Source organism: Tenrec ecaudatus, chromosome 9 (genome assembly GCF_050624435.1).
Source record: "Tenrec ecaudatus isolate mTenEca1 chromosome 9, mTenEca1.hap1, whole genome shotgun sequence".
Classification (NCBI taxonomy): domain Eukaryota; kingdom Metazoa; phylum Chordata; class Mammalia; order Afrosoricida; family Tenrecidae; genus Tenrec; species Tenrec ecaudatus.
The window spans coordinates 103,119,649-103,146,809 of NC_134538.1; the positions used below are offsets into that span (position 1 = coordinate 103,119,649).

At 44.6% G+C, this 27,161-nt stretch overlaps 1 protein-coding gene across 2 annotated transcripts in view; it reads right to left on the reverse strand.

Annotated features, from left to right (window-relative positions):
- DYNC1I1 (dynein cytoplasmic 1 intermediate chain 1) overlaps positions 1-27,161 on the reverse strand; it is a 351,049-nt gene that overhangs the window by 95,164 nt on the left and 228,724 nt on the right. For both annotated transcript variants that reach the window (XM_075558388.1, XM_075558387.1), the window contains exon 9: positions 25,280-25,405. In XM_075558388.1, the coding sequence (XP_075414503.1) occupies positions 25,280-25,405 (126 nt within the window). The remainder of the gene's footprint in view (positions 1-25,279; positions 25,406-27,161) is intronic.

The window sequence follows — 27,161 nt, forward strand, 5'->3', positions numbered from 1 at the left end:
ACAGTGTTGGTTCGAAGAAGCCCTGGTGGCGTTGTGGGCTATGCATTGGTCTGCTCATCGTGAAGTCAGTAGTTCGAATCCACCGCCTGCTCTGTGGGAGAACGACGTGCTTGCTGCTCCTGTAAACAGTTACAGCCTTAGAAACCCACAGGTTTCTACTCTGCCCGTAGGGTTTCTATAACTTCCATGGCAGTGGGTTTGGTGGTGGTTCTGAGGAGCCTTATAGATGCTGTCAGTTAAGTGCTCGTCTGCTAAATGAAATGTTCTAATCCACCCGCTGCTCCGAGGGAGAAAGATGAGGCCATGCCGCTCTCCTAAAATTTAAAGCCTCAGAAACGCTATGTAAGTTCAATGTGAGCCAAGGTCCGCTCCATGCTCGTGGGTGGGTGCGTCTATTGCCATCTTGTACACGGACTTTAATTGGACGCGTGCTGTTTGGTTTGTTTTTTAATCGGATGTTTCTAAATTTAGCAGAAGAACAAATGGCTCTGGAAGAACAGAGCCATCCACATATTAAATCTATGTGATGAATGCTAGTATTCAGAATATGAATTTTTTCAACCACCAGGATGGCTTAGCTATGGGCATGCCTAAGGCATGGAGATGAAGAAGATGACTTCTTGGAACTGTGGCGAGCTTGTCAGCTCTGTTGATGAACTGCTCATGTGAAGTACTGAAAAGGCCTAGCAGAAACTGGGTTTTAAGGGCTTGCTGTCCATGTAAGATACATGAGTTTTCGGATTTTTGTGAAGATACCCAGTCTCAAGCCTGACTCATTCCTCAGGTTTTGCACCATTGCTCCCATATACAGAGAGATTTTCCAAAGGAGATACTTTTGATGTTTAACAAGAGATCCAAAGACCAAGGCTAACTTGGATGTGGAGAAGGACAAAAATCTGTCCAGGAGTGAAATCAAGTCCTCTCTTATCTATCTATCTATCTATCTATCTATCTATCTATCTATCTATCTATCTATATTTAACATGATATATTTAAACATATATGTATTTAAAAGATCACCAGAAAAATGGGTACCAGAACCCTAAGTGCTCAAATTATGTTAGCTTTTAGAGGATCAATTTATCTTACTAGATAAATTATATGCAAGCTGAGAGACAAAAAATTATGCAAAAACAAATTTCTTTCTTAGCAAATAATAAAATTGACAGTATTTTAGGAATTACTCTCTCTACTTTTTGTCACCCACGGGAAAAACTCATCTCTAGTTGTAAGAATTAGACTGCACAAATTAAAACCCATCTATATGGAGTTTCATATTCCAAATGCTGGGCCAAGGGTCTGGAGGCACATGAAGTAGAATTGACCCGGGTCAGTAGAATCCTCAACCCTGCTCTTCAGTGAACGATCCAGGCCATACATAGGGCTGGTCAGTTAGAAGAAACTGTGTCATAAATTCTTAAAGGCATATGCTGGAGTCCACCCAGAATGGGGTGGAATATTTTGCTTTTTGTAATTTTAATTAAAAACATACAAAGAAAACATTGCCCTTCTTTTTTCCTAAAAATGAAAGAGATGATTTTACTTTGGGAGCAGGAGCAATGTTCAAAATAATTTGCGTCGTTAGTATATAGACTTGGGAAGAGGAGTTTTATCATTGGATCCAGCAGCTTACTGAAGTACATTAAGTGCTCAGTGCTGTTTTCCAAGAGGTGGGAAATGAAAGGTGTCCAATTTTTCTGTGGATTCATGAAATGATCATGGACGATAAGGGTGCTGTACCAAAGTGTGGTGACGAAAGCAGCCGGTGCCCGGCTATCAATCGAAATAGGGTCTGTAGTTTTAAAGGCTTGGCAAGTGGCCATCCAAGGGAGGAGCCAACTAAGTCCACCCAAATGAAGCACACCAGCTTGTGTGATCCAAAGACGACAATCACAAAATCGGAATACGGCGAAGAGAAAAGGAACAGAGCTAAAATGATGCACGCCCAATTTGGAGAAGACTGTGGAGGGCAGAGGGAGCCCGGAACCCATCTACAGAGCATCTAGTCTGACGGAGCAGCTGGCAGACCTGCTCTAGCCAAAGGCACGACTCCCGAACAGCCTTACGATCAGGCAGAGACTATTACAATCTAGATTATGCAGGATCGAGCTCTATACCAGGCTAGTGGTCCTCCCTACAGACAGCGCCTCAATTAGTACTGGGTGCAAGGATCTCTAATTTCTCCTTCGACGGAAATTTCTTCCCTGGATTTTTGAACATTATTTGGGAGTCTTTTCTCTCTTCTGCATCCTTTGTACTTTTGCCTTTATACTAAAACGATCATATCCTTACCACCTTATAAACAACACAAACAAACATTTTCCTGTTTAAGTGAGAATACTGTGAAGCCAAAGAGTGTAGAGTCAAGGATAACTTCTCAGGCTGCTAATGAGCTCCATCTTGCCCTGGTGAGACCACCCTCTTTTTAAGAAAGAGGTAATTTAATACATATCTCACTCAGTTGTTTGGACTTGATCCAATCTGGGAGAATCAGTGTAATAAATTATAATGAATTATCTGTAGTAATTTGAAGCGACTGTAACAGACCTGAAAAACAAGATCTTCAGCTTGATGCCCCAGCTTTCTTTGAATAGTTTTCTCATTCTTGTCAGACCACCGCAAAACTTGAAAAATGTTCCTTGTTGCTCCCTCACACTGAAAGTTATGAGCGAGGAGACCCATTTGATGGGCCCCACAGTTGTCAGTGATCACGATTAAATCAAGCCCCACGCTGGAAAACGACACCTACAGGGAGACCAACAAGGTCAGGGCAGTTGCTTTACCTGGTAATTTCCCTTTGTAATCCACACTGTCGGGCTGGAAGGTAGGCTGGCAAAATGGCATGATTTCCCTTTCAGGCCCTGAAAAGGGGCTGGATCCAAGACTCCCAGGCCTCTCTGTGTGCAGGGAGAAGAGGCAGAGACTACAAGAGAATCAGGGCGGTCACCTGCGAGGAGGGCTCCGCTGTAGTTTTGTGATGACTCACGGGACTGCCTCTTTTAGGAAGGCATTTACATTTTTCATTTAAATTAAGAACCACTGCCCTCGGATAAAGGACACCTGGTTTTCATTTAAGCGCTTTAGGTAATTCCAATATTTCTGAATGTCATAGCAGGGCTGCTACTCTATGGACCATCCTTAGTCTTTCATAATTATAATAGCTCAATAAAGGAAAATTATCTGGTTGTCAATAATGTTTCCTGCTCTGGCTAAAAGACTGAAAAATAATACCGAGCAACCCACAACAAAACAAAACAAAAAAGCAACCGAACTCACTGCCATCTTGTAGATTCCGACTCAGAGCTGAGTTGAACTGCTCCTGCGGGTTTTGAGGCTGCACATCTTTACAGGAGTGGAAAGCACCATCTTTCTCACTAGGCGGGCTGGTGGGTTAGGCTGTCTGCTCACTTTTGAGTTGGCGGGGCAGCGCCTGGCCTCTTAAGGTCTAGTGGTCCTTAAGACCACACAGACTATTTCCGTGGAAGAGGCTAGACAGAGATGTTCGTCTGATTTCCTCTTGCCTCCAGGGCGGCTATGAATTGGAATCCACGCGGGTGGTAGCGAGTCAGTGTTTTGAGTCATAGAACAAGCCGCTGCACGGAAACATCTACCAGCTGGTGATCGAGATTGGCTTACTATGTGGAAGTGCTGTGACTTCTTTTGGGCGTAACTTGTTTTGTGCACCATATAGGTCGATACTTTGCGAGCTTCCCTTTCCTTTTCTTCTTCTTCCGTTAACATTTGTGATGCTCTCTTTTTCTTTGCATCCTGCCCTGTGTCTACAGCTGTTCCTGAGAACTAGTAGATGTTTGTATTAGAGCCTCTTTTGCGGCTGTAACACACAATCACAAACTCAGTGGCTTAAAACAACACATGCTTATTCATCTTATAGTAGCGGGAGAGTCCAGAAAATGGCCCATTGTGCTAAAATCAAGGAATGCACAGGCCTGAATTTTTGGAGGCTTTAAGAAACTACCTCTTTATCATCTTTGCAGCTTCTTGTGGTCTCCTTCCATATTGAAATCTGAAAATCGACAAGTTTTCCCTCACACTGGATCACCCTGACTCCATTTCCACCTTTTCTTGTCTGAGTCGGACTCACCTGCCTCCCTCTTCATTTCACTCATAAGGACTCTGATTACCCGGGGCCTGCTCGGGGATCCAAAAGAATCCCCTGATTTCAAGTTCCTTACACATCTAGAGGATCGCATCCACCACAGCCCTTTTCCTGTGAGAGCTAATGTCTTCATAAGGTTCCAGGATGTGGGACATGGATATATGAGAGGGATCATTATTATTTCTGCCACAGTATTCAATAAATATTTAATAAATTTACATGTATTTGTGAGCAAAGAGTCAATCATGTATTTTGAATTGTTTGTAAGATTAGCTAATTACCATGGCTCATTACTGACCAAAGTCATGGTCATATCGATTCTCTACAGCTGAGCCCTCTTAGACATACCGCCTTTACTCTCCCTCAGACACTTACTTACCCGACTCTGTCTTTGAGCTTATACAAAACAAACTGGTTCTACATACCTTTCTTTCACCTTGCGGACAGAGCACCTTCTGCTCTGACAGAACTTTCTAACCAGGCTAAATGGAGTGCTTATTGTCACAAAGAGGCAGTAAAAGATCTACTAGAGTAGAGATTTTAGACTCTTTCCCACTTCTCCTGGGCCTCACACAGAACTCCTTCTGATTTCAGACCATTCAGCCAGGGTAGAGGAGCAGTGATTTGCAGCCCAGGTAGAAGACAGCGCATATTATAACCCTACCAATGAAAGCCCAACTCTATTAACAATTTCTTAGCCAGGGAGTCTCGTCCTAAAAAGTAAATTTTTCATCCCAAACACAGTCAGCAAGATGCAACACCACTAGAGGCACCAATGACAAGCACATCAAACAAGATCCATACATTTTGACAAAATGTATCCTATTTGTCTTCCTGGCACTAAAAATATAGCAGGAAGCTACCCTCCCCGGTTCCCCAACCCTCCTCCTCTCCGTGTAAAGTTTCGGGATTGCTTGGACAGGAAGCCTAAGAGGCTCAGTTGTTGTCAGCTGCCGGGGAGCAGACTCATGGCAACTCCATGCTCTACTCGTGGCCCGGGCCGCGTCATTTCCATGGCAAGTTACGAATGGAACCACTGTGATTGATAGGGATCCTACCAGCTAATATTCGGAAGTACAGCCAGAAAGCTTTTTGGAAGTAGGCTGGTGATACAGCATCTCGCGTACTTTGGACAGGCTATCAGGAGAGGCCAGTCCCTGGAAAGGGGCCTCACGTTCGGTAAAGTGGAGGAGCAGCAGAAAGGAGAGAGACCCTGGCCAAGATGGACGGACAGGTGCTGCAACAAGGGGCGTCCACACAAGCAGGGTGGTGAGGAGGGTGCGAGGTTTGGCAGGGTCTCCTTGGTTGCACGTGGGGCTTCTGTGCGTCACAACCACCTTGACGGTACCTCACATCAATGTTGGCAAGCCCACCAGCAGGCCGGAAGTAGATCGGAGTCAGGAAGCACCAGTGAAACATATGCACACCCAAGGAACTCATGGCTCCCCTGGCAGAAGTGGGGAACCTGCCCGGGCTCCCTTAAGCAATCCCCCAGGTGCTGGATTCTACCCCTGACCCACCATGCCTTCCATACAGAACTTTAGCGATGGGCAGTGGCCTACTTCTATCTTGAAGGTTCCCACTAGTTTGGGAGCTGTTGGCATTTTAGGCCTGTTCATCTATATCATTTGGGAAAAATTCCACCAGTTCCCTGTCAAAATGATTACAGGCATCTCATTTTCTCATGAACCCAATTCAGAAAGAGATGACAACCTATTATGTTCACCCTATGCCAGTTGTATTGATGCATTAGATATATACGAAGTCAAAGAATAACTAGGCGCAGTCGGAAATTAGCCGACCACGCTGTACTTATGTATGGTGGCCGAAAGAGAGAAAAGTATTGAGAACTAGATTGACAAACAGCATTTCAAATTTCTCTGCTCCACGCATTCATTGTCTCTGGAAACTGACAATGATGTCATATCAGGGACTAAGTTCAGGGATTTCTTTACTGATTAAATGTGAAGAGATCAGTGGCCTCGTTCAAAGAATAACCCTCTAATGTTCTGCTTACCTTTCCCCCGTGTTTAATTCCAGGCTCCTTAACATATATATTCTGATTAAAAACTTAGATTGATATACTTAAGATGAATAAAGTTTAATAGCGATACACAAGACAAATAAACAGAAAATAATGTTAAACTTCTGAGGAAATATATTACTCCTGAAGTAAAAAAGTATTCAAACTGGGGAGCAATGTCATCTTTGATGCAGAATACAAGGTATTCTCTCTCTCACTGCCCTTGAGTCAATTCAACTCGCAGGGTCCTACGTCCCTGTAGTTTTCCAAGACTGTCACTGTTGACACGGTAGAAAGCCTCATGTCTCTCCTGCTGAGCTCCTAGTGAATTTGAATTGCTGACCTTGGAGTTAGCAGCCCGCTATGTACTTTGTATCTGTCAGATTAAATGCAAAGTTGAAGATGTTGATCAAAAGGTCCCCCACCCCCAAACTATTTTTAGCTATTTTTCTGCAAGCCAATCAGACCAGAAAGAGTGAAAGCAGTGCCATTGAGGTCATCCTAACTCACAGTGGCTCTACAAAGGCTTCGCAAATCTACACAGGAGACAAGAGCGTCTTCTTTCTCCTTTGAAGTGGCTTGTGGGTTTGAACTACAGACCTTTCGGTTAGCAGTCCAATAGCAAGCAGTCCAAGAGTACCACCACGGTTCCTTAGAAAGACAGCAGGGATGATATTTTCCTCAGTTTTCCGTTCCCCTTTCAAAATGTAATCAAAGCTATCAGGTAGTAAGTTGCCATATAGTTGGATGGACCTTCATAAAACACCTTCAGAATGACCTGGCTGCACAGTGCCAGGCACCTGGTCAGGCAAACTTCTCTCACCCAGGTTTCTTCTACAGACACAGTCTTGTGTAGACAGTCCTGGTGTCCGCTTTTTGAACGAGATGTTTTATCCTTGAAATAATAACAATACATCTATCTGCAAGGCAAGCTTTCCTGAGGGCTCTGTAGATTTACTGCAGTGGCACCGGTGCTGAGTTGCCATTGAGTCTGGCATTTCTTGAACGATCTTCCCCAGCCCCACAACAGGCAGTCCCTCCCAGGAAACAGGGTTTCTAGACCCAACGGCAAAGGCTCACTTGTCTAAACAGTAACTGAGTTTATTGGTTTCATGCCACAGCAAGGATGGGGAAAAGCAAAGCGTCTAGTTTTCCTTGCCTAATAGGAAACAGCCTTAGGAATACCTGTGGTTCACCAACCATCCCCAAACCATGTGCAGGGTCTTGAGGTAGGAGGTAGGTATTCTCCATGTGAGGTCGTCCCCCTCCTGATGTGAACCAGTTCAGACTTCCAAGGGCCCTTTTCACAGTCCACTCTCACCACCCCCTTCCCCACTGTAGGTTTGCACTTTTCAGTTTGAAGGCCAGGGATACCATGGTGATGAGGGGCCTGGGAAAACCAGGCGCTGATTTTCAGGTTTGTAGCTTCCAAGCCCAGATCATGTTTCTTGCGTTTGTGAAGGACAGATGCCTCAAAGGCACCGGACAGATCTATTCATCGCTCTGGCCTCCTGGAGCTGCCGCGGCTCCTGCTGTTACAGGACCTTCAGTGGAATCCAATTCTGCGACCTGTGACACAGAGGAGGACTGCCTCATAGGGCTGGTCCGCTGTAGTTTTCACTGAAGGGGATTGCTAGCTCTCTGCCCCATGGAGTCTCTGGTGGGTTCGAACTGCCAACTCTTTCGTATGCAGATGCGTGCTTAACCTTTGTGCCGCTAGAGTTCCTTCCCCGCCCCTCCCCCACCCCCACAGTGCTCCAAAACTCACTGCCTTTGACTCAATGCAGACTCATAGCGACCCTAGAGGACAGGCTAGAACTGCACGGTGAATTTCGAAGACTGTAACAGTTTATGGGAGTAGAAGTAGAAAGGCCTGTCTCTCTCCTCCGGAGCAGCTGATGGTTTTGAACGTGGTCTTTGCAGATCGCAGCCCAACACGTGACCACTACACCACCAGGGCTCCTTTGTAGATTAGCACTAGAGCACACATCGCTTATGTCAACTAGGGACGAGGGTGCTATGGGTCGCGATCGACTCAATCCCAGTGTATTTGGTTTGGTTTGAGGGACCATAAAGTTTACAACAACACACAACACACAAGTAACAAACTTCCATGAAGCAGTTCTATTCCACAGCACAAGGGATCAGCAGGAGTAGAAACTGAGTGGATGGCAATGAATTTGATTTACTGATAAACTAAGAAGATATTTATTATGATGATCTTAGGTAGATAATGGAGTACCAACCTCCCCACCCCGCTGGACCCCCCCAAACAAACAAACAAACAAACAAACAAACAGAAACACACTGCCATCAAGTCTATTCCAATTCATAGTAACCTTTTAAGACAGGTTTAAATACTCCTGTGGGTTTCCCAGACTGTCGCTCTTTCCGGGGGTTGAAAGCCTTGTTTTCTCCCATGCAGTGGAGTACCAGGCTGTATTATTTAGCTTTCTTGAAGGCAAAGAATACATAGTGAGGGGAGAGAATCGTTCTGCCTCCTTTGTTATAAAACTTGTTCCAATGTAATTGTTTTCAGTTCTAAGGCCATTGTATTGCTCAGGTACCAGAACCCCATGGGCAATGCTGGTGCTTCAGCCAAGGAAACCAGCACATGAAGCTCACCCTGAAGGTGAGCGAGGCCATCCTGTGTGGGCTGATGGAGCGGAGCTGGGGGAAGATGCTGGAATCCCAGCAAGCTGCCTTTACATCTTAAGTGGTCACTGGAACCTTATTCATGAATACACTTGCCAACTTCCTCTGAGAGCTCCCAGAAAGGGGGAAAAATAAAATTGGGTGAATTTGAAGAGTCTGGAACACGTACATTGTACATGGAGGAGAACTAGAGAAATGTGGTGTATATCATTAATGTGGCCTCATTTTACCAACAGTGAGGACTACAAAACGCTGCCCATTCTAGCCAGCTAGCTTTTAAAATTGCCCCCATTAGCTAGATAGCTAGCTAGGGATTGGGAAAATAAATTGGACACCCAGAATATGCTATTTTGCTAGGTGGTAAATTATTAAATAGTTAAGACACTGCTGTTGCACTTTAAAAATATATTTTAAGTCAAGTGTTAGAAGAATTTCCACCACCTTCAGAACGGAACACATACCTAACAAAAATGTAGACCATCTCCTAAATGGTTAATCATGCCAAGGTGGAAACTTCTGTTAAATTTAGGAAAAGCAGTCGTCTCTGCAGGCTTTACCAATAACAGCAGTCGGCTGATACTTCTAACCTTTAGTTAGTCTTGTGTTGATGAAAAATCAGAATCCGGGATTATTACTTTCACAAAGAATGTTTAGACATCTCTATGACATGATCACTATATGAAATTTAATTCAAATTATCACAGTTTAAACACTGATTTTGACAGTTAGTGAAATCATTTAATTTTCCACCATGAGAAAGATTTTAATAATTCTAACCACTTTTTAGATTACATCGATACTTTGCGATGAAGTATGATGGAAAATCAAAATAGTTTTTGTAAATTGAGCTTTATTGCAAAAGAAAAAAATGATTTTCATTCTCCAGGAAGAATATTCATGAATAACCATTCTCGTGCGTTTCCCTGGGTTTCTCGGCTCTCGGGCCTCTCTCCTTACCAGCCCAAAGAGAGCCCAGCTCGTGAAAGCAGACTCTAGCTAATGAGCCCCTTCCCTCGGCATTCTCCCATTCTCTTTCATTCGCATTCCCAACCTTGCATCTCTCTTCTCATTTTCCTTTTTTCTTTCCGGGGAATGACCACCTCAAAGGATTAATTCAGAACAGGCAGCAGAAAATGGTAACAAGAGTGGGCAAATCAGGATGTGGATTTAGAATCAAGAGGTATGCTCATGGAGGAGAGTTACTCACATGAAACATATGTTAAGAATATAGGTTTGTTGTTCATGGCATACCTGCTGCGTGCTATCCCGCCCCGGTAGGAGCAGCCTTCGAGGACCCAGCATCCCCAGTGGACTAATAAATAGCACAGCTGGAGGCTACATGGATCGGACAGACCCAGAGAGCAGCCCAGCAAGGTCCTTGTCTCTTGGTCCGACACCGCCGTGGGACACAGGTGGTGCTGAACTAGTGAAACGGAGAGTGGCCCCCTCAGGTCCAGAGTCAGCGAGAATCGAATTCTGGCCCCATGGTGTCTTGTCTGGACGCCGATGGCATCGTCTTTCTTACTTTGATACGTGTGAACTGGGCAGTAAAGAGCCATTGGTCTAGAAAAATTGCTGAGCACAGCTTAAGACTGCTTTTCTTTGGGCCTATCTGCTACTGACCTAAGGGTATGCCAAACCTTTATCTGTAGTGAAGAGTGAAAAATGTTGCCCTATTTCTGCCTTTGCATTCTTCCAACCGAATCCTACATTGCAGCTAGATGCCCTCCCACAATTATGCACCCCAAATTTATTGGTAGGAAGTAGTTACACCTATAGCCCATGGAAGGCTTCCAGTAGGAACTATTGTAGAATAAACCAATCCTCACAGCCGTACAGTTGATTTCTATTCATAGCTAACCTGCGTTGTTTAATTGCTCATTTATTTCTTTCCCTGCTTTAGAAAGTTAACACAATTTTTTTGTTGAGGAATATAATCATCTAGGATCCCCCGTCATTGGTTCAAACTCACCAGTCACTCCTCCAAAGAAAGAGGAGGCTGTCTACTTTCATACAGATTAATACCCTAGGAAACTCTGCAGTAGGTCTCTGTGACTCCATGTCAACCGATATAATTTTTCCATTGGCGCCCTGACTGCAAACAGAAAGTTCATTTGGCGCTTAACCAGTGGCTCCAATGGAGAAATGTCCTGGCAATCTGATCCCACAAAGACGACAGCCTAGGAAACCCCGGGAGGGAGCTTTACCCCACGACACTGGATCTTTCTGAGCTGAACATCGACTTGCTGGCACCTGAGGATCCACGTTGTCCTCTCTACTGTCTGTGTGAGAGAGCTTGCCAGTGGAACCAACGGTGCTGGCGGAACAGAGATGAAGAGAAGCAGGGGTTTCGAAGCTACCGATAAAAACAACAGTCATTTTTTACAATCCTCATTAAGGCAGGTAGGCCGCTCATGTTTGATTTACCAGGTCAAGTCATCACATAATCTTGAGATGGAGAAACTTTCATTTGTGTAGCAATCTCTCCAATCAACAGATATCTGATTAATGAGGAAAATCACACTGCTACAAAAGATCACGTGGAAGATGAGCATTTAGAACCAAATCTCGTTAGAAAACCATGCTTCCTCCTCTACCCTCAAATTTGGGATGATTCGTAGAACTTGACGGAAAGGCCCCTCCTACCAAGGGGAGAAGCGGGTGGTGGTGTCCTACAAGCAGGTTCGTCTTGTGCTTTGTCTGGGCTGGATTAAATGCTCGGAGGAGCTGAGTCAGGGAAATCCAGCTCTAGTCTGTAAGAGATCTCACACGGCCTCACAAAGCTAGGCAAGGGGGGAAACGCAATAGCAGGGAACGCACCGGGCTTGTGGTCAGGAGTGAGGGGTGGGGGCGTGCGGCATGGCGCCCGGGTGGGTCCCGTCCTTCCCTGAGCACCTTCTCCCAGGGTGAAGCCTTTTCCACTTTACTGGTGATTATGGGACCCGATATCGCTCTGCTTGTGATGAAGTTCAAGGAAGTCAGGGGAGAGAAAGACGGGAAGACCTGCCAGGAAGGTGAGAGGCAAAGACAGTGTTGCTGTTGCATTTCCTCGTCCTCAGCAACCCAGTCGCCAGTGCCCTGCTCCCACACTTGCTCCCAGAGAGGGATGGTGGCCCTGGGACAGGAGCACCAGAGCTGATGGTTACTGGGTGGGAAAGACACCGAGTCAGTTACTCAGGCACTGAATAGGCGACTGGGCCAGCAAACTATGAAGATGTCTTCAGACTCTGAAATTCTACCATTCCACACATAGAAGGTCTCACGTGCCAAACCATATGGACTTACATAGAAGAAACAAAGCAAAGTGGAAAGCCAAGAGTGCGTCTCTCCCTCTCCGCTTAGTGGCGCATGGCTTAGAAGGCAGAGTTAACTAGCTGGGGGCTATACTTCCATCCATTAACAGCACGATTACAAGATGAGGCAAGTGCAATTTCAGGGTGGAAATATTAGGTGGTCCGTATGGAGACCTTTAGATTGGCGAAGGAAGTGCCTGCGCTGCTGAAATAAAGCTAAATTACGCTCTATCCTGGAACTCGTCATGAGTCTATCCAAGTTCTCTGCACAGGGGTCTCTCCACCAGCCCCACTTCGTGTGTGTGTGTGTGTATTTGCAGGCAAAAATTGTATGCGCTTTGACTGTGGACCTCTCTTCAGCAACTAAAGCCACACGGCGAGTTTATAGGTTCAGACTGTGTTCCTTTCACGGGGAGCTAAATATTGTGCCACTTTTGAGAGTCAAGCCTTTCTTAGCCCAGCAACATATGTTTGCAAACTTTTGATTTCGATTTTCCTAGGCGCTTAGTCTTATCGTTTCATTTTGTCAAGGTTCTGCCAGCTTTAGCATCCCCCAGGGGTGAGTTAACAGGTCGTCTGGATGCTTTCATGTGTGCAGCAGGTAGGCGACCTTACATGACTACTGTTCCAGGACACCAGCTCTCTCGGGAGTTGCCGGACTGCCACCCAGCGGGGGGAGCAGAGGGCGGATACTACTGATCTGAGGCCCAAGGGAGGGGGCCGTGAGGGACAGGTTAACATGGAGGCCTCCAGGGAGGGGGTAATTATTGATGGCCTGTGCGATGGCCTTGCTCACGTGGGGCCCCACCAAGATTTGAAATGTCAGGACAGGCAAACTGATTGCTACAATGTAGCCCCAAAGCACTCACTCTGCTTTAGAAATAGCATGTGTCAGGGGAAAAGGAGGTCGAAGCCGAAGGAAAAACTTGGGCATTTCCTTTATTGCTTATCTGCTACTAATAGCAAGGTGAGGGGACCCTGGCAACGCTGGGAGAGCTGTAGGGACATTTGGTTTCTTTCTGCGTCAAGCGCTGGAATTTGTTCCCCCGTTTTTTCATGTTGCTTCTGTAACACAACCTCTTCACAAAGTCTATGTCAGGAAATGACAATTGGCTGTCGAATCCCGTGCAAATGGATTGGATATGACAGCTCAAAGGAATAAATAGCCTGCCGAGAAGAGAGTTTGACTTCTACTCGTGCATTTTCAATTCTCTTTGGCTCTGTCTTTGTTAATTTTATTATGTCAATTCGATCATTTAAAAATCAACACATCCCATACCAACCTCCCCTAAGAGCAATCGTAAGATTTGATGATTTTTCTGATACGTGGGATCGGGTTTCCCATTTGCATTATTTTATCTACTGAATTCACTCTGAATTCTAACCCGAGCTAGTGCTGCCATGTGTTTTAAGCACCTCTAATCGGACCCAGCTGCGAGGCTGGCTCTTGCAGAAAGGCAGCTCCCTCTCAGGACACTCTGTGGATTTGGTCACTGCTTGAGGGTTTGGCAAACCATCAACGTTACTATAATTCTCTTCTATGAAATATAGCTCTGGACTGGGATTTTAGTTGTGGGGTGTGTGTGTGTGCATTTATATATGTCTATGTGCACAACTTTTGCCCTCGTTCCTTTTGTTTTTCTGACAGCTATATTTTAAGAAACTAATTTGGAAGAAATAGAGATTTTGTTATCTAGATGGACTGCTCAGACTGGCTTTCAGTTGCTCACTAAGACACCAGGCACAGTTATCAAGCAGGCACGGGAGCATTGTTAGATAATATACCTTTCTGTTCATAGCAGCTAGACATTTTTCTTAGGCATGTCAAAAGGGAAAACGTACAGGCTTACTGAACAACAGCCAAAGGGGGAAGACGCAAAATGATTATGACAACAATAATTTACAGCATGTAAAACAGCAACTCAATAGAATTAGGGAATTCAAATTCAACTAAATCCAATCTTCTGGCCTAGCACGGCACAACCCTGGTTTATTCTTGGGCTAATAACGAACATTTCCTTTAAGGATGGGTCATCAGCCAAATGCGGGATTCCACCTAAATTAAAGAGGATGAGTCAGCTCAGAGGTTAAAAATCTTTCCCCAGAAATAAGATGATGATTCTACTCCCACGAATTTTCTTTCATAAAATATACTTTCATATTTTGTAAAAAGAGTTACCAAGTTAATCATCTCTTTGCTAAGAGAAACTGTCTGAAATATCTGCAGCTGAGAGTTGGTTCTTATTGTAGACAACCAAGAAGCCAAACCAATGAGCAGCCATTTCTCTTAGAGACGGAAGAAGTCCTGGTGGACAATAACCAATGGCCTGGGCCATCGCGGCCCACCCTCTGTTGCCCGTAGTTTTCTTCCTCAAGAGAGAACCCTTATTCAAACACTGAGAGAGAATATTGCCTTCCTCCAGGGGACTGGGCATTCTTTTAAGCCTGCTTTTGCCTTTAGAAAGATGTCGAAAAGATAAAGAAAATGAACAAACACCCTGCTTTTTCAGAGAAGGAAAACTCCTGACATGCTACTAGGGGTCTTCCATGATGGTGGAAACCTTTTGTCAGCCCCATATTCCTTACTCTTCTTCCATGGTGGGTTAGGCCACCATTTTCTAAGTAAATGGCTAGCTACTCCGTGCAGAATTCGGGGAGCGGGTTGAATTATGCAAGCAAATCCTTGAGCAGAGGTGCCTCTAAGGACTGGCAGGTCTGGCACACGCCCTGGGCGCTACTGGCAGCGGGGCATCGCTGAGCAATTTCTGTTGCAGATCATGCGGCAAGTTAAAAACGTTTCTTTTTGAAAGTCTGCAAGGAAGACCATGTGCTCTTGCACTGATGGGTTTAGAAAGAGAAGAAATGGAATAAAACCTCTTCGAGCACACCATAAACCAATTTTCATCAGGGAAAGCAGAGAAGGTGCACTTGTAATTTTCACAAAGTGCCAAAATATGTTGGGAAGTAAAAGATTAATTAACTAGACTTGTAGTTCTGAGCTGATATTATGGTTTGTTGCTTTTGTCAGATGCTGTCGAGCAGGCTCCAGCGCCCGGCAGCCCTATGTACAACAGAACCAAGCTGTGCTACACAGCTCAGACTAGCTTTCCCATCTGCTGGGCTTTAGCTCCTTGTGGCAGCTCCCCTGTCCACGCCTGTCATTGAGGGCCTTATTTTTTTCTGCTGACCATCTATCAAGCATGATGTCCTGCTCCCAGGTCTGGTTCCTCCTTTGTCCAAGAAATGTGATATGACGTCTGACCCTTTTTATTTTTAAGCTGGATCTGGTTGGACTGCTGCCAAGACAGCCTTGTTCATTCACCTAGCGGCCCATGGTACATCCGATATTCTTTGAAACACCACCATTAAAACGCAGCAATTGATCTTTATTCTCTTCCACTCATCGTCTAGCTTTCGCATGCGTACGGGCAACTGAAGACCTCTGACAGGTGCACCTCAGTCCTCAAAGGGACATATTGCGTGTTAACATTTAAAAGAGATCTTGTGTAGTCGATCTGCCCACTGTAACGCCTCCTTTGATTTCTGGACTACTCCTTCCACGGGCATTCACAGTGGATCCAAGTAAAAGAAAACCTTTGGGAGCTTCAAAATAATATTGCCTCTTGGTTTAATTGTGAGGATTTTTTGGTTTCTTGATGTTGAGGTGTAATCCACACTGAAGGCATCAATCTTCACCAGTAAAGGATTCAAAATCTATTCATTTTCAGCAAACAAGGTGTGTCTTCTGTACCTTTAACACAGGCTGTTAATGTGTCTTCCTCGGATCTCGATGGCATGTTCTCCTTCAGTAATTCTCCTTCAAATAGTCCAGCTTCTCAGATTATTTGCTCAGAAAACAGATTGAAAAAAAATATGGCTAACAGATACTACCCTGACACACACCTTTCCTAATTTGAAGCCACGATCCCCCTCCTCATTCAGTTCCAGTGACTGCAGCATGGTTTATGATGCGTGTGACACAGGACAATGAAGCTTTCTGGCATTCCCATTCTCCACGAGGTTTCCTATAATTTGTTATGATCCTCACAGTGAAAAGAGGAAGAATCTCAGTGAGGTGAACCATACCAAATTAGGCATAGAAATAAAGCCCAGGTAAGCATCTTTGTAGTATCCTTCACCTTCAGCCAATGTGCCTCTGACACCAGCACTTTTCTCCTGTTCCACGCCCTGTTCTGAATCTGCCTTGAATATCTGATAGCTCCTATAAATGTATTACTGCAACCATTTTTCAATTTTCTTTGGAAAAATTTTTTTACCTCTGTGTCATAGTAATATTATTGTTCAATAGTTTTCCCATCTTCTGCCATCTTTCCTAAAAATGAGCACAGATATGGATCTCTCCAGTTGGTTGGTCAGTCATCTTCCAAAATTTTTGACACAGTGATTCCAGCATTCTATCTCTGTTGAAACATTTCAATTGGTGTTCTGCCAACTCCGAGAGCTGTCTTTTCAAACAGAAACCTTCAGCGCAGATTGGAGTCCTTCCTTCATTACCTTTGGTTCTCGATCATATGCTGCCTCCTAAAATGGCTGAATGTTGAGCAAGTCTTTTGGGCACAGTGACTCTGTGTATTCCTCGAATTCCTTTGTGCTTCCTGTGACATTCAATAGTTTGCCCACTGAATTTCTCAATATTCTAACTTGAGTCAAATTATTCCTTTAGGTATTTCAAGTGTTTCTTCTCTTTTGGTTTTCTAACTCGAGCTCTCGTTCACTTTTTATTATAACATGTTTCCTCAAGTTATCTTTTCAAATATTTTGTTCAGCTCTTTTACTTCTTTTCCTCTTAGTTTGCTTCAGCTATTCTGCATTCCAGGACCCGTTTCAATCTTCTCTGAGATCCATTTGGTCTTTTCTTTCTTTCCTGGCATTATAACCACCTCTTGCTTTCTCCACGTGTCATGTCATCCCACAACTCATTATAACCACCTCTTGCTTTCTCCACGTGTCATGTCATCCCACAACTCGTGTTCTTAAGTCATTTGTGTTCAATGTGTCAAATCTATTCCTGAGGTGTTCTCTAAATTCCAATTGGATATATTCGTGGTCACAGGTCAGTTCTTGTAGATGTGTTTTATTTTTCTCAGTGTCAACTCAAACTTGCATATAAGCAACCGATTGCCTGTTTCACAGTTGGCTACTACGTTGTGTTCACTGAGAATATTGAGCTTTATTTTCTTCCCATTGATATAATCGATTCCATGTGGAGAAGTCCACATATTTAGTTGCTACTTGTTTTTTTTTTTTTTTTGTAAAAAGATGTTTGGAATGAATTAAGTGGTTTGTTTTGTAATCTCTAGCACCAGCTCAATCCTCAAGGCCACATTTTCCAGCTACGCATCCTTCTCTGTTTCCAATATTTGCATTCCAATTTCAAGTGGTTATCAGTGTATCTTGATCAAAATCAGAATTTATGGCAGAAGTTCATAAAACTCTTCAGCATTTTGTTCCTTGGCATTACTAGTTTCTCTGTAAATTTGAATGATATATGATTTTCTTTTTAGGCATATGGATTTTATCTTATCACAGACAGAATTATATTCCAGGATAGACTTTGAAATGTTCTTTCCGATGATGAATTTGACACCGTTGCTCTTGTTTATCATTTGCGGCATAATAAACCATGTCTGTCTGATCCAAAATGGTCAGTCCACTTCATTTCTGCTCACTGGTGCCTAGAATATCAATTTTATCAGGGCTCCACTTCATTTTTTATGGCTTCTTGTTTTCCTAGATTCATTCGTTATGCATTCTGCATTCCAATGAATGGGTCTTTGCTACTATGGCTTCTCATTTTGAGTTTTACATCAGCAAGTAAAGGTCCTCAAAGCTTTCCTCCATCCACATCATTCAGGACAACCCCACTTGAAGCGGTGGCTCTACTCTAATCATAGCTTGGAGTGACTTCCAACCCGAATGGCTCATCCTCCTTCACTGTAGCAGACAGTGTTCCACTACTACCCATAAGGTTTTCATCTACCGCTTGTTTCCAAAGTAGTGTCAAGTTTTCTTCCCTACTTTGTCTTAGTCTCAAATTCTGCAGAAACATGTCCACCAATACTGCTGCATAACATACACTATCACAGTAGCATGCAAGTCACTGCGGTTTCACAAACCCATGGATGTGTGCTGAGGTGTTATGCTAAAATAACCCAAAAGACAAATGCCAGATGTTTGGACGGGGGTATAATATCAGGTCTTCACGTAGCCACTATCTTATTTATAGCTGCCACAGTACTTGAGGGGTTCTCTATAAAGCATGGGTTTGAGGCAATCTGTATGCAGAATTAAGCAAAGAAGCCACAGAGCTTTGTCTCACGTGTCTGTATTTACATCATCGCCGCTTGCACCTAGACACCCTTCTGACCACTCTGCATTTATTGGCTTCCCAGGAGTCAGTAGGTATCTCTTCATCATCCAGTAACTGAAAAACTGACTAAGTGGCTGGTATAAGGAAACTTCTGGAATTGTCTCGCATCCCCTCTTCCCTTGGCACACACAGGATCAGACCAATGTGAACTGGATCCAGGCAACTAACATGATTGAAAGGAACCAGCTAGGTGATTGCAAATAGGGCCAGGTGAGGATGGGGGCAAAATGAAGAGTTCTTTCGGAGAGTGGACAGCTACTTCTCGGGTCCATCCAACTTCTGTCATGAGATCCTGGCCTTGGTGGGCGTGCCGGTTTGTTGAATGGATGAGGGAATGAATGGGCTGGGGTGAGACTTCATCGGGGTTCTGTCTAACAAAGACAATGTCAAAGTTTAGGTTTCTATATCTGTGATCATCATCTCACAATAGTGAAACAAACAATACAGATAGACTCTTCACAATTATGTTTTAGCTATATTATCTCTTTTATCTACAAGATAAAAGAGTAACTAGAACCCCCATCAGGGAAAGAGAAAGGAAAGACATTTAGGGAATTGACATGGTCGAGTCTGTGCCTACAATATATGTGGAAATAGCAAGGTGCAGCGAACATTGATCACGGTCTTAGATTGCTTAGTAGTGACATTAGGGTCTGACTCCATCACCTGAAATAGGAAATGACAAGAAAAAGGAACTGGGCTAAAACCCCGTTTTTTGAAAGGTGTACTTTCATTGCATCCTCTTCTTCAAACAGATCACAGGTGATGTTTCTGACAGCCGCCATGTGCTGTCGTCAGATGGGGAAGACTCTATGATACACCTCTTCTTCAAAACCTTGGTGCAAGTATCCCTAGACGAATCCCATGTTTTAAATTGTTTCTTCGTGTCTTACATTTTAGAAAAGATCCCAGAGAGTGGGCCGATAAAGAATGAAAGATGGCAAGGGAGGGTCTTTGCTTCCAGCTTCCTCGGCCACAGCAGGAAAGGAGGCTCTGCTGTTTCATTTAATAAGCGTCCGTGTCTGCTTCAGACGTCCATCGTCAGACCAGTCACACACTTGGCACAGAGGAAGTGCTTCCGAAAGTCCGCCCTGGATTTCAGCACGAGGGTCCAGACTCCCGTCAGCTTTGTCTGAAGGCACAACAAAGCTCTGCTGAGCCACTTTTCATTCGACCCAATCCATATCATTTGTATTGGAATTTTTATGGGACAGCTTTATTTCACCTTTTTGTCATCCACATAAATGATCCTTTATTTTCTACTTCAAAATATGTATTTCAATCTGTTCAGCACCATTTGAAGTCTCCCTTTGTGTGTTTTTCCATTCTGAAAGTGCAGGAAGCCCCAGACTAGAGAAACGGAAGGTTTGAGCTGTCCCTCCTTCCATTAGGGAGCATGTTCTTGACCACATGCAGGCTTTACTCTCGAAAGACTAGCACCTCTAGGGTGCTTCCATTTTCCCATCCTGGGAACTTCTGATGAGGACATAGTTATCAATGTCAAAAAATGTAGTGCTCATCAGCCTGGGTGACCATGAGCTGTCGAAGGGATCACGTATCACGCATCAAAGAACAAACAAATCATATCATTGTAAATGTGGGTGAGTGCAGAGTGGAGACTCACAGTCTGTCGGTAGGCAACCGGACACCCCTTACTGAAGGGTTGTGGGGGGGAGATGAGCCAGTCAGGGTGCAGGGTAGCAACGTTGAAACAAATAACTTTCCTCTAGTTCTTAAATGCTTCCCCGCCGCCCCCCATTATCATGATCCCAATTCTACCTTACAAATCTGGCTAGACCAGAGGATGTACATTGGTACAGATAGGAACTGGCAACACAGGGAATCCAGGGCCGATGACTCCTTCGGGACCAGTGGTGAGAGTGGCGATGCCTGGAGGGTGGAGAGAATGTGGGGTAGAAAGGGGAAACTGATTACAAGAATCTACGTATAGCTTCCTCCCTGGGGGATAGACAGCCAAGGGGAAGGCAGGGGGAGATATAGGACAGTGTAACATGACAAAATAATAATAATAATTTATGAATGATGGATTCATGAGGTAGGGGGAGTAGGAATGGAGGGGGGAAATGAGTAGCCGATATTAAGGGCTCAAGTAGAAGGCAAATATTTTGAGAATGATGATGGCAACAAATATACATATGTTCTTGACACAATGGATGCATGTGTGGATTGTGATAAGAATTGTACAAGCCCCCAATAAAATGATTTAAGAAAAAGAGCGTGGTGCTCACGCTGACCCCCACTGAGTGCCAGTTCTCAGCATATGCATGAGAAAATCCCAGGCATTCTGTCCTTTTGAAGCCCATAGGAAAGGTTGTTTATCCCTTTTCCAAACAAGCAAACAAACAAAAACACACAAATATTTAGGAGGAGTCTAATATGTCTTTAGAGACCATGGTGGCATGGTGGTTACCCATTGGGCTGCTGACTGCAAGATTAGTAGTTCAAAACCACCAACCACTCTGTGGGAGGAAGATGAGACTTTTCCCTCCTGTGAAGAGTCAGAGTCCTGGAAACCCACGGGGGCCGTCTGCTCTGCCCTGTCGGGTTGCTAAGAGCCAGGATTGACTTGATGGCACTGAGTTTGGCTTGGTTTTTTGGAGGGGTGAAGGAAGAGTTAATGGAAGAAAGAAATCAAATTTATTTAAATAAACCTTATGATTTCTATAGAGGCTAGAGAACATCTTTTCAGGCACAAAGCCTCAGAGACTCATCTAGGGCCACTCAGCAGCGTGGTGAGCTAAGACCAGAGCAGCAAGTCCAGTGACCTGTTTTCCCCTTGTCTAACGCCCGCCCTTAGTTCCTCCTGTTACCATCACTTCTCCTGGGCAGACCTTTTGGAGGGTGGGGAATCGCCTGCAAAACCAAAGGCTGACTGGCTGAGGGCCTGCGATGAACTCTAATCTGTGTCCTTTACGGAGTAAGAAGTGAAGCCCGATCTAAGGGGGAAAAGTCAACTAGAGTTTAAAACACTGGCCCTGCAGGGGGTTAGTTCATATTATCCCCCACCCCACTTTACATTCAGTGCGCCCTCAGAAATAGTGAGGGCTTCAGGTCTCTGTCAGAGTCAGGTCGTTGTCAAGATTCTCCTTAAGAAGAGAATGCCAAAAACAAAGAAACCAAATCCGGGGTGGTGGGGAGGGGGGCGGATAACAGTAAAAATAAAAACCCTCTGATGAAACCAAGCCTCTAAATATAGCTTTTCCTCTTACCTCAACGCAGATAATTCTAAGATACATATTCCTGATTCTATTCATTCAGTTTAAAAGAGAAAGACCACACTCGGGTGAGCCAGGCAGGGTGGCCAGACACATAATGTAATGACAGTGTGCAGAAGCCACTCCAACAAGGCAGCCCTCGGCACACTGCCAGGCTGGGCGGTGGCACTGAGTGGTTGTTTCTGAGCCAATCCACCGATATTTTCCAAGTATGGACAACTTTGATTGAAATTAAAATAGAAAATGCCGGTCAAGAGCCCACACTGAAAATCCAATTTAGGAAAGATATAACGCTGCCCATGTAAATAGAAGGCATTGGGCCTTGCTACTCACAGTACAGAGAAACTGGTCTTCGTGCTGACATGCTTTCAGGACTCAGCTAAAAGATTGTCCATCTTGGTACAGGACCATCGATACGATGTGTGCTTCTCAGGCACTTGCTCGCTAGAGCCCAAAAAGAGAGTGGACCACTGGTGTTTTTCTGAGCCATTGGCTTTGTTTGCAATGAAACACTTACGGGGAAAAAAATCACAGAGAATCAGCACGGATCTCTGAGAAATGGATAGTCAATGTAATTATTCATAGAATAAAACTTATGATACCCTTGCTCCCAGATCACTCTCTTTCTAAGCAATCGGGTTATCTTGCCTTTGAAAGATTTGAAGCATCACAGGAGAAGGTAGAAGTAAACAGAATTTCATACAACAACTGATTCATGGAATAAATGTCTGGGAAAGACACATTATAATAAACAAGATTTCTCCAAAGTTCAGAACCGATGTAGAAGAGAAGTTTCAGGTAAGTAAATGGGCACTGAAATTTTCCTCATGTGGATTTTAAATAGGAGTGCTCTCTGCATTCCCCTTTATGTTTAGAAGATGGTAGAGATGTTGATAGCGAGGCTCCTATGTCTTATAAATGGCAGGCTGCCCCCCATATAGAAGTTGAATGAATTAATAGGACGAAGCATTGGGCTGTTAACCATAAGGTTGGCAGTTTGACCCCACCTACTTCTCAGAGAAAGAGTGGTAAGGCCATTCGTACAGGCTCTCAGCCTCATAAATCCTCTGGAGCTGCTCTCCTCTGACTCGGCAACAGAGGGTTCTGAAATGGTGGGAGGGATACTGGTTTCCGGGGTCCCCAGAAGGATCCTGGCTACTTTGATGTGTTCTTTCCTCCTCTCTCAAATGGGATCAACACCTTCCTACTGACCCAAAGGAGCTGCTCATATATTCTGCCCACTACAGTAAGAACAGTTTAAGAAACTTAATTTAAAGGCAGAAACCAGATCCACAGTGGTGTTCAACACTTTATGCTTCCCAGTTTTGCTAAGTGCACCTTTTGTAAACACTAAGGGTCATTTATATGAACCACTTATACCTCAAGAGCATAATCGTGATGTTCAGTATCTTTTAGCAGGTGCTTGGTTTACTCAGGAGTAGCTTTGGTTTGTCACCTCATGTTTGGGGTCTTTGGGGTCTTTTGCTCACGTTTTAGAGCAGCCTCATAATCTGAAGGTCTTGCCATCCTGACTTTGTCCAGTGAGAATGCTAGCAAGGCGGGATCCCGATCTGCTTCTGGTCACAGGTTTGGGGGGACTGAGAGATTTTAGCCATCGCCATCAGTAAGTTTGGTGTGAAACCAAGTTGAGCTATGTAGGACCCTTCCTGCTAAAAAACTAGTAAAGTAGACATATATGTTCTTCTAAAATACATACATCGTATCATCTTTTAATGCAATTAAAAAAGAAACCAAATATATGTTGGTAAAATCTTTAGTAAATGATCACACAGATACCAGGAGAGGAAGGACGACCCTCTTCCATCAGTACTTGTATTAATTAGTGCCACCTAATTAAACAGGCAATTTTTACATTTCAGATAATTCCAAAGACCTTGGGGATTTGTTTCTTTCCTCAGCATATCCATGCTCCCGCAGGCCCTTTACTCACCGTATGTGAGGATTAAAGTGCCTATGGAATGGGATTGTGATGGGCCACCTGAGTGAACAGACTTAAGTCAGTGTTTCCCCAGGTGGGTCATACCATGCCCTGGGGAGGGGGGGGGATGATCTATGAGGACCGCGCAGCAGATACGTGCATTGTATCCTGAATTATGGGCAATCGTACAGAAAGTTTTAATTGCCAAGGGGATACTGAGTAATCCCCTCCCTCTCAAAGCAGTGTGGGAAACTATACAATGATAATACATGGCATATACATTGAAGATAATAATCATGTAACATGCTAATTTTCAGTTTTAAAAAACCATTGAAGATACGCTTCCTGTAATAGCAAGAGAGCTGTGAAAGGTCTGCTTTTCCAGAACACACTTGTCCTGATACCGCTGGGAGTTTCCAGCAAGTCTCTTGAAAACCTGAACAAAGTTAGGATTCTGTGTTTGTATACTTATAGAAAGAACATATCAAGCCGACAAACTTGATAATCTGGAAAAAAAATAGAAAGAAAAGAAAAAGTGTTCTTATTTCAAAGGTTCAAAAATAAAGGTTATTTATGATGCAGATCTAGACGTCTTGTTAAGTTGTTTTTGAGAGAGCAAATTAGAAAGACATGGCCAGAGTGAAAGGTTACCCAATCGGGTTGAAGCCGGGACTGTTATTCCAGGAGTTCCTGCTCTGCAAATGATACCTGATCATGTTCTACCGTCTAAACATAGTTTAGTTCAAAAAGGTACCCGGCTCTTAGATATAAAATGGCACTAAACTTCCAATGGGAAGGCTGCATTTGTGTTCAGCAGAATCTGCCACCCAGTACCTCTGATTTCTAATAGTCAGAGACCTGAACCTTGGAGAGAGGAGGGGCGCTTTTCATTTTCCTGTGCATAATCACCCGATGGGGCGTTAATAAAAGGGTCGGTGCCTCGGCCGGGCTGAGGCCTATTGTTTAGCCCGAGCCAAGCTGAGTCCGAACACGAGCAGCATGATTTCGGTCTGGACGGTGCAGGAAACAAATACCAGCAACCGCAAGGAGGGAAACGGCCTGGCCTGCGGAAATTGGTCTCTGCCCTTGAGGGCCAAGCGCAGCATCTTCCTTTCTCGGCAACGCAAACCGCGTCGGGCGGGCACGTCTCCCACTGCAGCTAGCAATGACATAGTACCTGCCAAGCGTGACGGTGGCCCTACATGCAAAGTGAGAGGAAACTCATGGAGCTGCCTTTGCAGGAGAGGAAGGCGCATGGAATGGTCGCGCTCGGATGGCCCTGTGGGTGGGCAAGCCCAGGCTTGCTGCTGAGCAGAGGAAGTGGTCCACCATGCTTTCTTCATGAGTGTGACGGCTCTATAAACGCATCCTCATGGGACGGTTTTAAATAGAAAGAAGATGACACATCGTCCCCAGCGAGGCTTCGTAACTCTTTTAGGAGGGTTGTCACTTTTTCCAAACATCAGGTTACTCTGGGGAATCCCCCGCCCCTCCCCACCACCACATCTCAACCATTCTGCTTTTTAACTGTGGTTCTTCCTCTCCCCAGGAGAAAGATGTCGTGCAGCATAGCTATATTTGGTCTCGTCGGAGATGTAGGCTATTTTTACTTTGCTGACTCCTACCTGACAGTGGAAGACATATTCTGGTGTGGTTTTCTTAAACTTCATGTTCCAAACCAAGGCTACTCCATCTGGCTCATGAGGGGCGTCTTCGTTGTTGTTGTAGGCAGCGACCATCAGCTCAGGGTACTACATGGAAGAAATCACAAGGACAGATCATGTCAAGAGGCCAACACACATGCTGAACTCCTACACACACACACACACACACACGCGCGCGCACACACACACGCGCACGCGCACGGATGCCATTCACTGCCTCCCTCTGGCTTCTGTCTCCCACAGGCCCCTGGTGCTTTCCATGCTCACCAGCGACTCCAAACACTGCCGGGCCTCTGCATGACCGATCCCTTTGGACGGCCCCTCCTTTCTCCAATTACACTGCCGAGCGCATCCATCACCTCTCCCTCTCCCTGACTGTCTTCCCTAATCATGATCCTTGGGCTCCGTGCATTCTTTATCTCTGATCTATCTGCAACATGGCAGTATTCCACAGGGACCTATTCTCAGCTCTGTTTGTTTGTTTGTTTATTTGCCACTACACATTCTCCTTGGGTGACCTCATCCACTCCAGTGACATTGATATGGCAGTCATTTTCAAATCTCTCAGCTTGATTTCTCTCCTAGTTGCCTTCTATTGAGATTTCTCACGCTGTTCATAGGCACATTGGACACCAAGCATAGAATACATGATTACGCCCTCTACACAATACACACTCTCCTTCCTTCCAGTGTTTCTGATTTCCATGCCTTACACTGACAGTCACGAAGCTGTCCAGACCAGGCATCTGGTGTTCATTTTTATTTCTTCCTCTCTCTCACTTCCACATGCTGCGCTTTGCTACTCCCTTGATACTGTTCACACAAATGTTTTCTTTCCAGTTTTAGGATCTGAGCCTCCTAAACAAAGTTCTTTTCTGGATGAAAGTCACAGCCTCTTTTTGGCTTCACGCTTGTAGGCTCACCAGGCACCACCTTCTGCACTTCCCATCTTTTTACAAGATGACTTCACAAAATATACATTTGGGGTGTACATGACCCGGCTCACAATACTTCAGTGGTTCTCTATTACTTTCAAGACAAAATCAAGGTCATGTAGGATCCTTCATGATCTGTTATATTCTACCACCCCCTCCCATTTAATCCTTTACAACCAGCTCCATCCTCCACCCCTGTGGTCCAACTTCACCGGGCTAGTTGTGAAGTACCCAGGATTGGCCTCGACACCTGTGATTCTGAACCTTTCATTGAAATGTCTCTCCTATGCTGTTTGCGAAGACTGGTTCATCCTTTAAGACTCAGTGCTCTCATCAAGGTCTTCGGCCAACCCTAACTAACCACCCAAATTCCCTTGCCTCTTATGGGCCTCATTTGCATTTTATGCATCTCCCTATTTTGCATTTACTAAATTGTATGATTTTGTATTGTGATATTTTTCTTTTTGAGTGTAAGAATTCTGTCCCTTCACACCCCCCCTACTCTCCCTTACCCCTCTGAGTGTTGGTACAAATACTCCATCTAATTTGTGTAACCCGGTCCTTGGTGCAAAGGCCTAGTTTTTAATCTTTTGTTGCTGACCAATGCCAATAATTAAAGGCTTAAGTTAAAGAAACACTATCAATGAGACGAAAAGGAAGGTTCCACAGTCAGGCTAGTTGTTAGACCTGCCTACTCACTCTACATCAATGCTGTCGTGAATACCGTTACATAAACTGAAGGTGAATCTGTGGGAGGCACTTCTAAGTTAGAGCACCTCTCACGAGCACGCCGTTCCTACCTGGGCTTCCCACAGGCGCCCCATTCACAGTGCTACCGGGACAGTAGGAGACCGTGGCACTGTCTTCTCACCGATTCTGTATTTGTTTTCCTTTTCATTGTGTCGTGC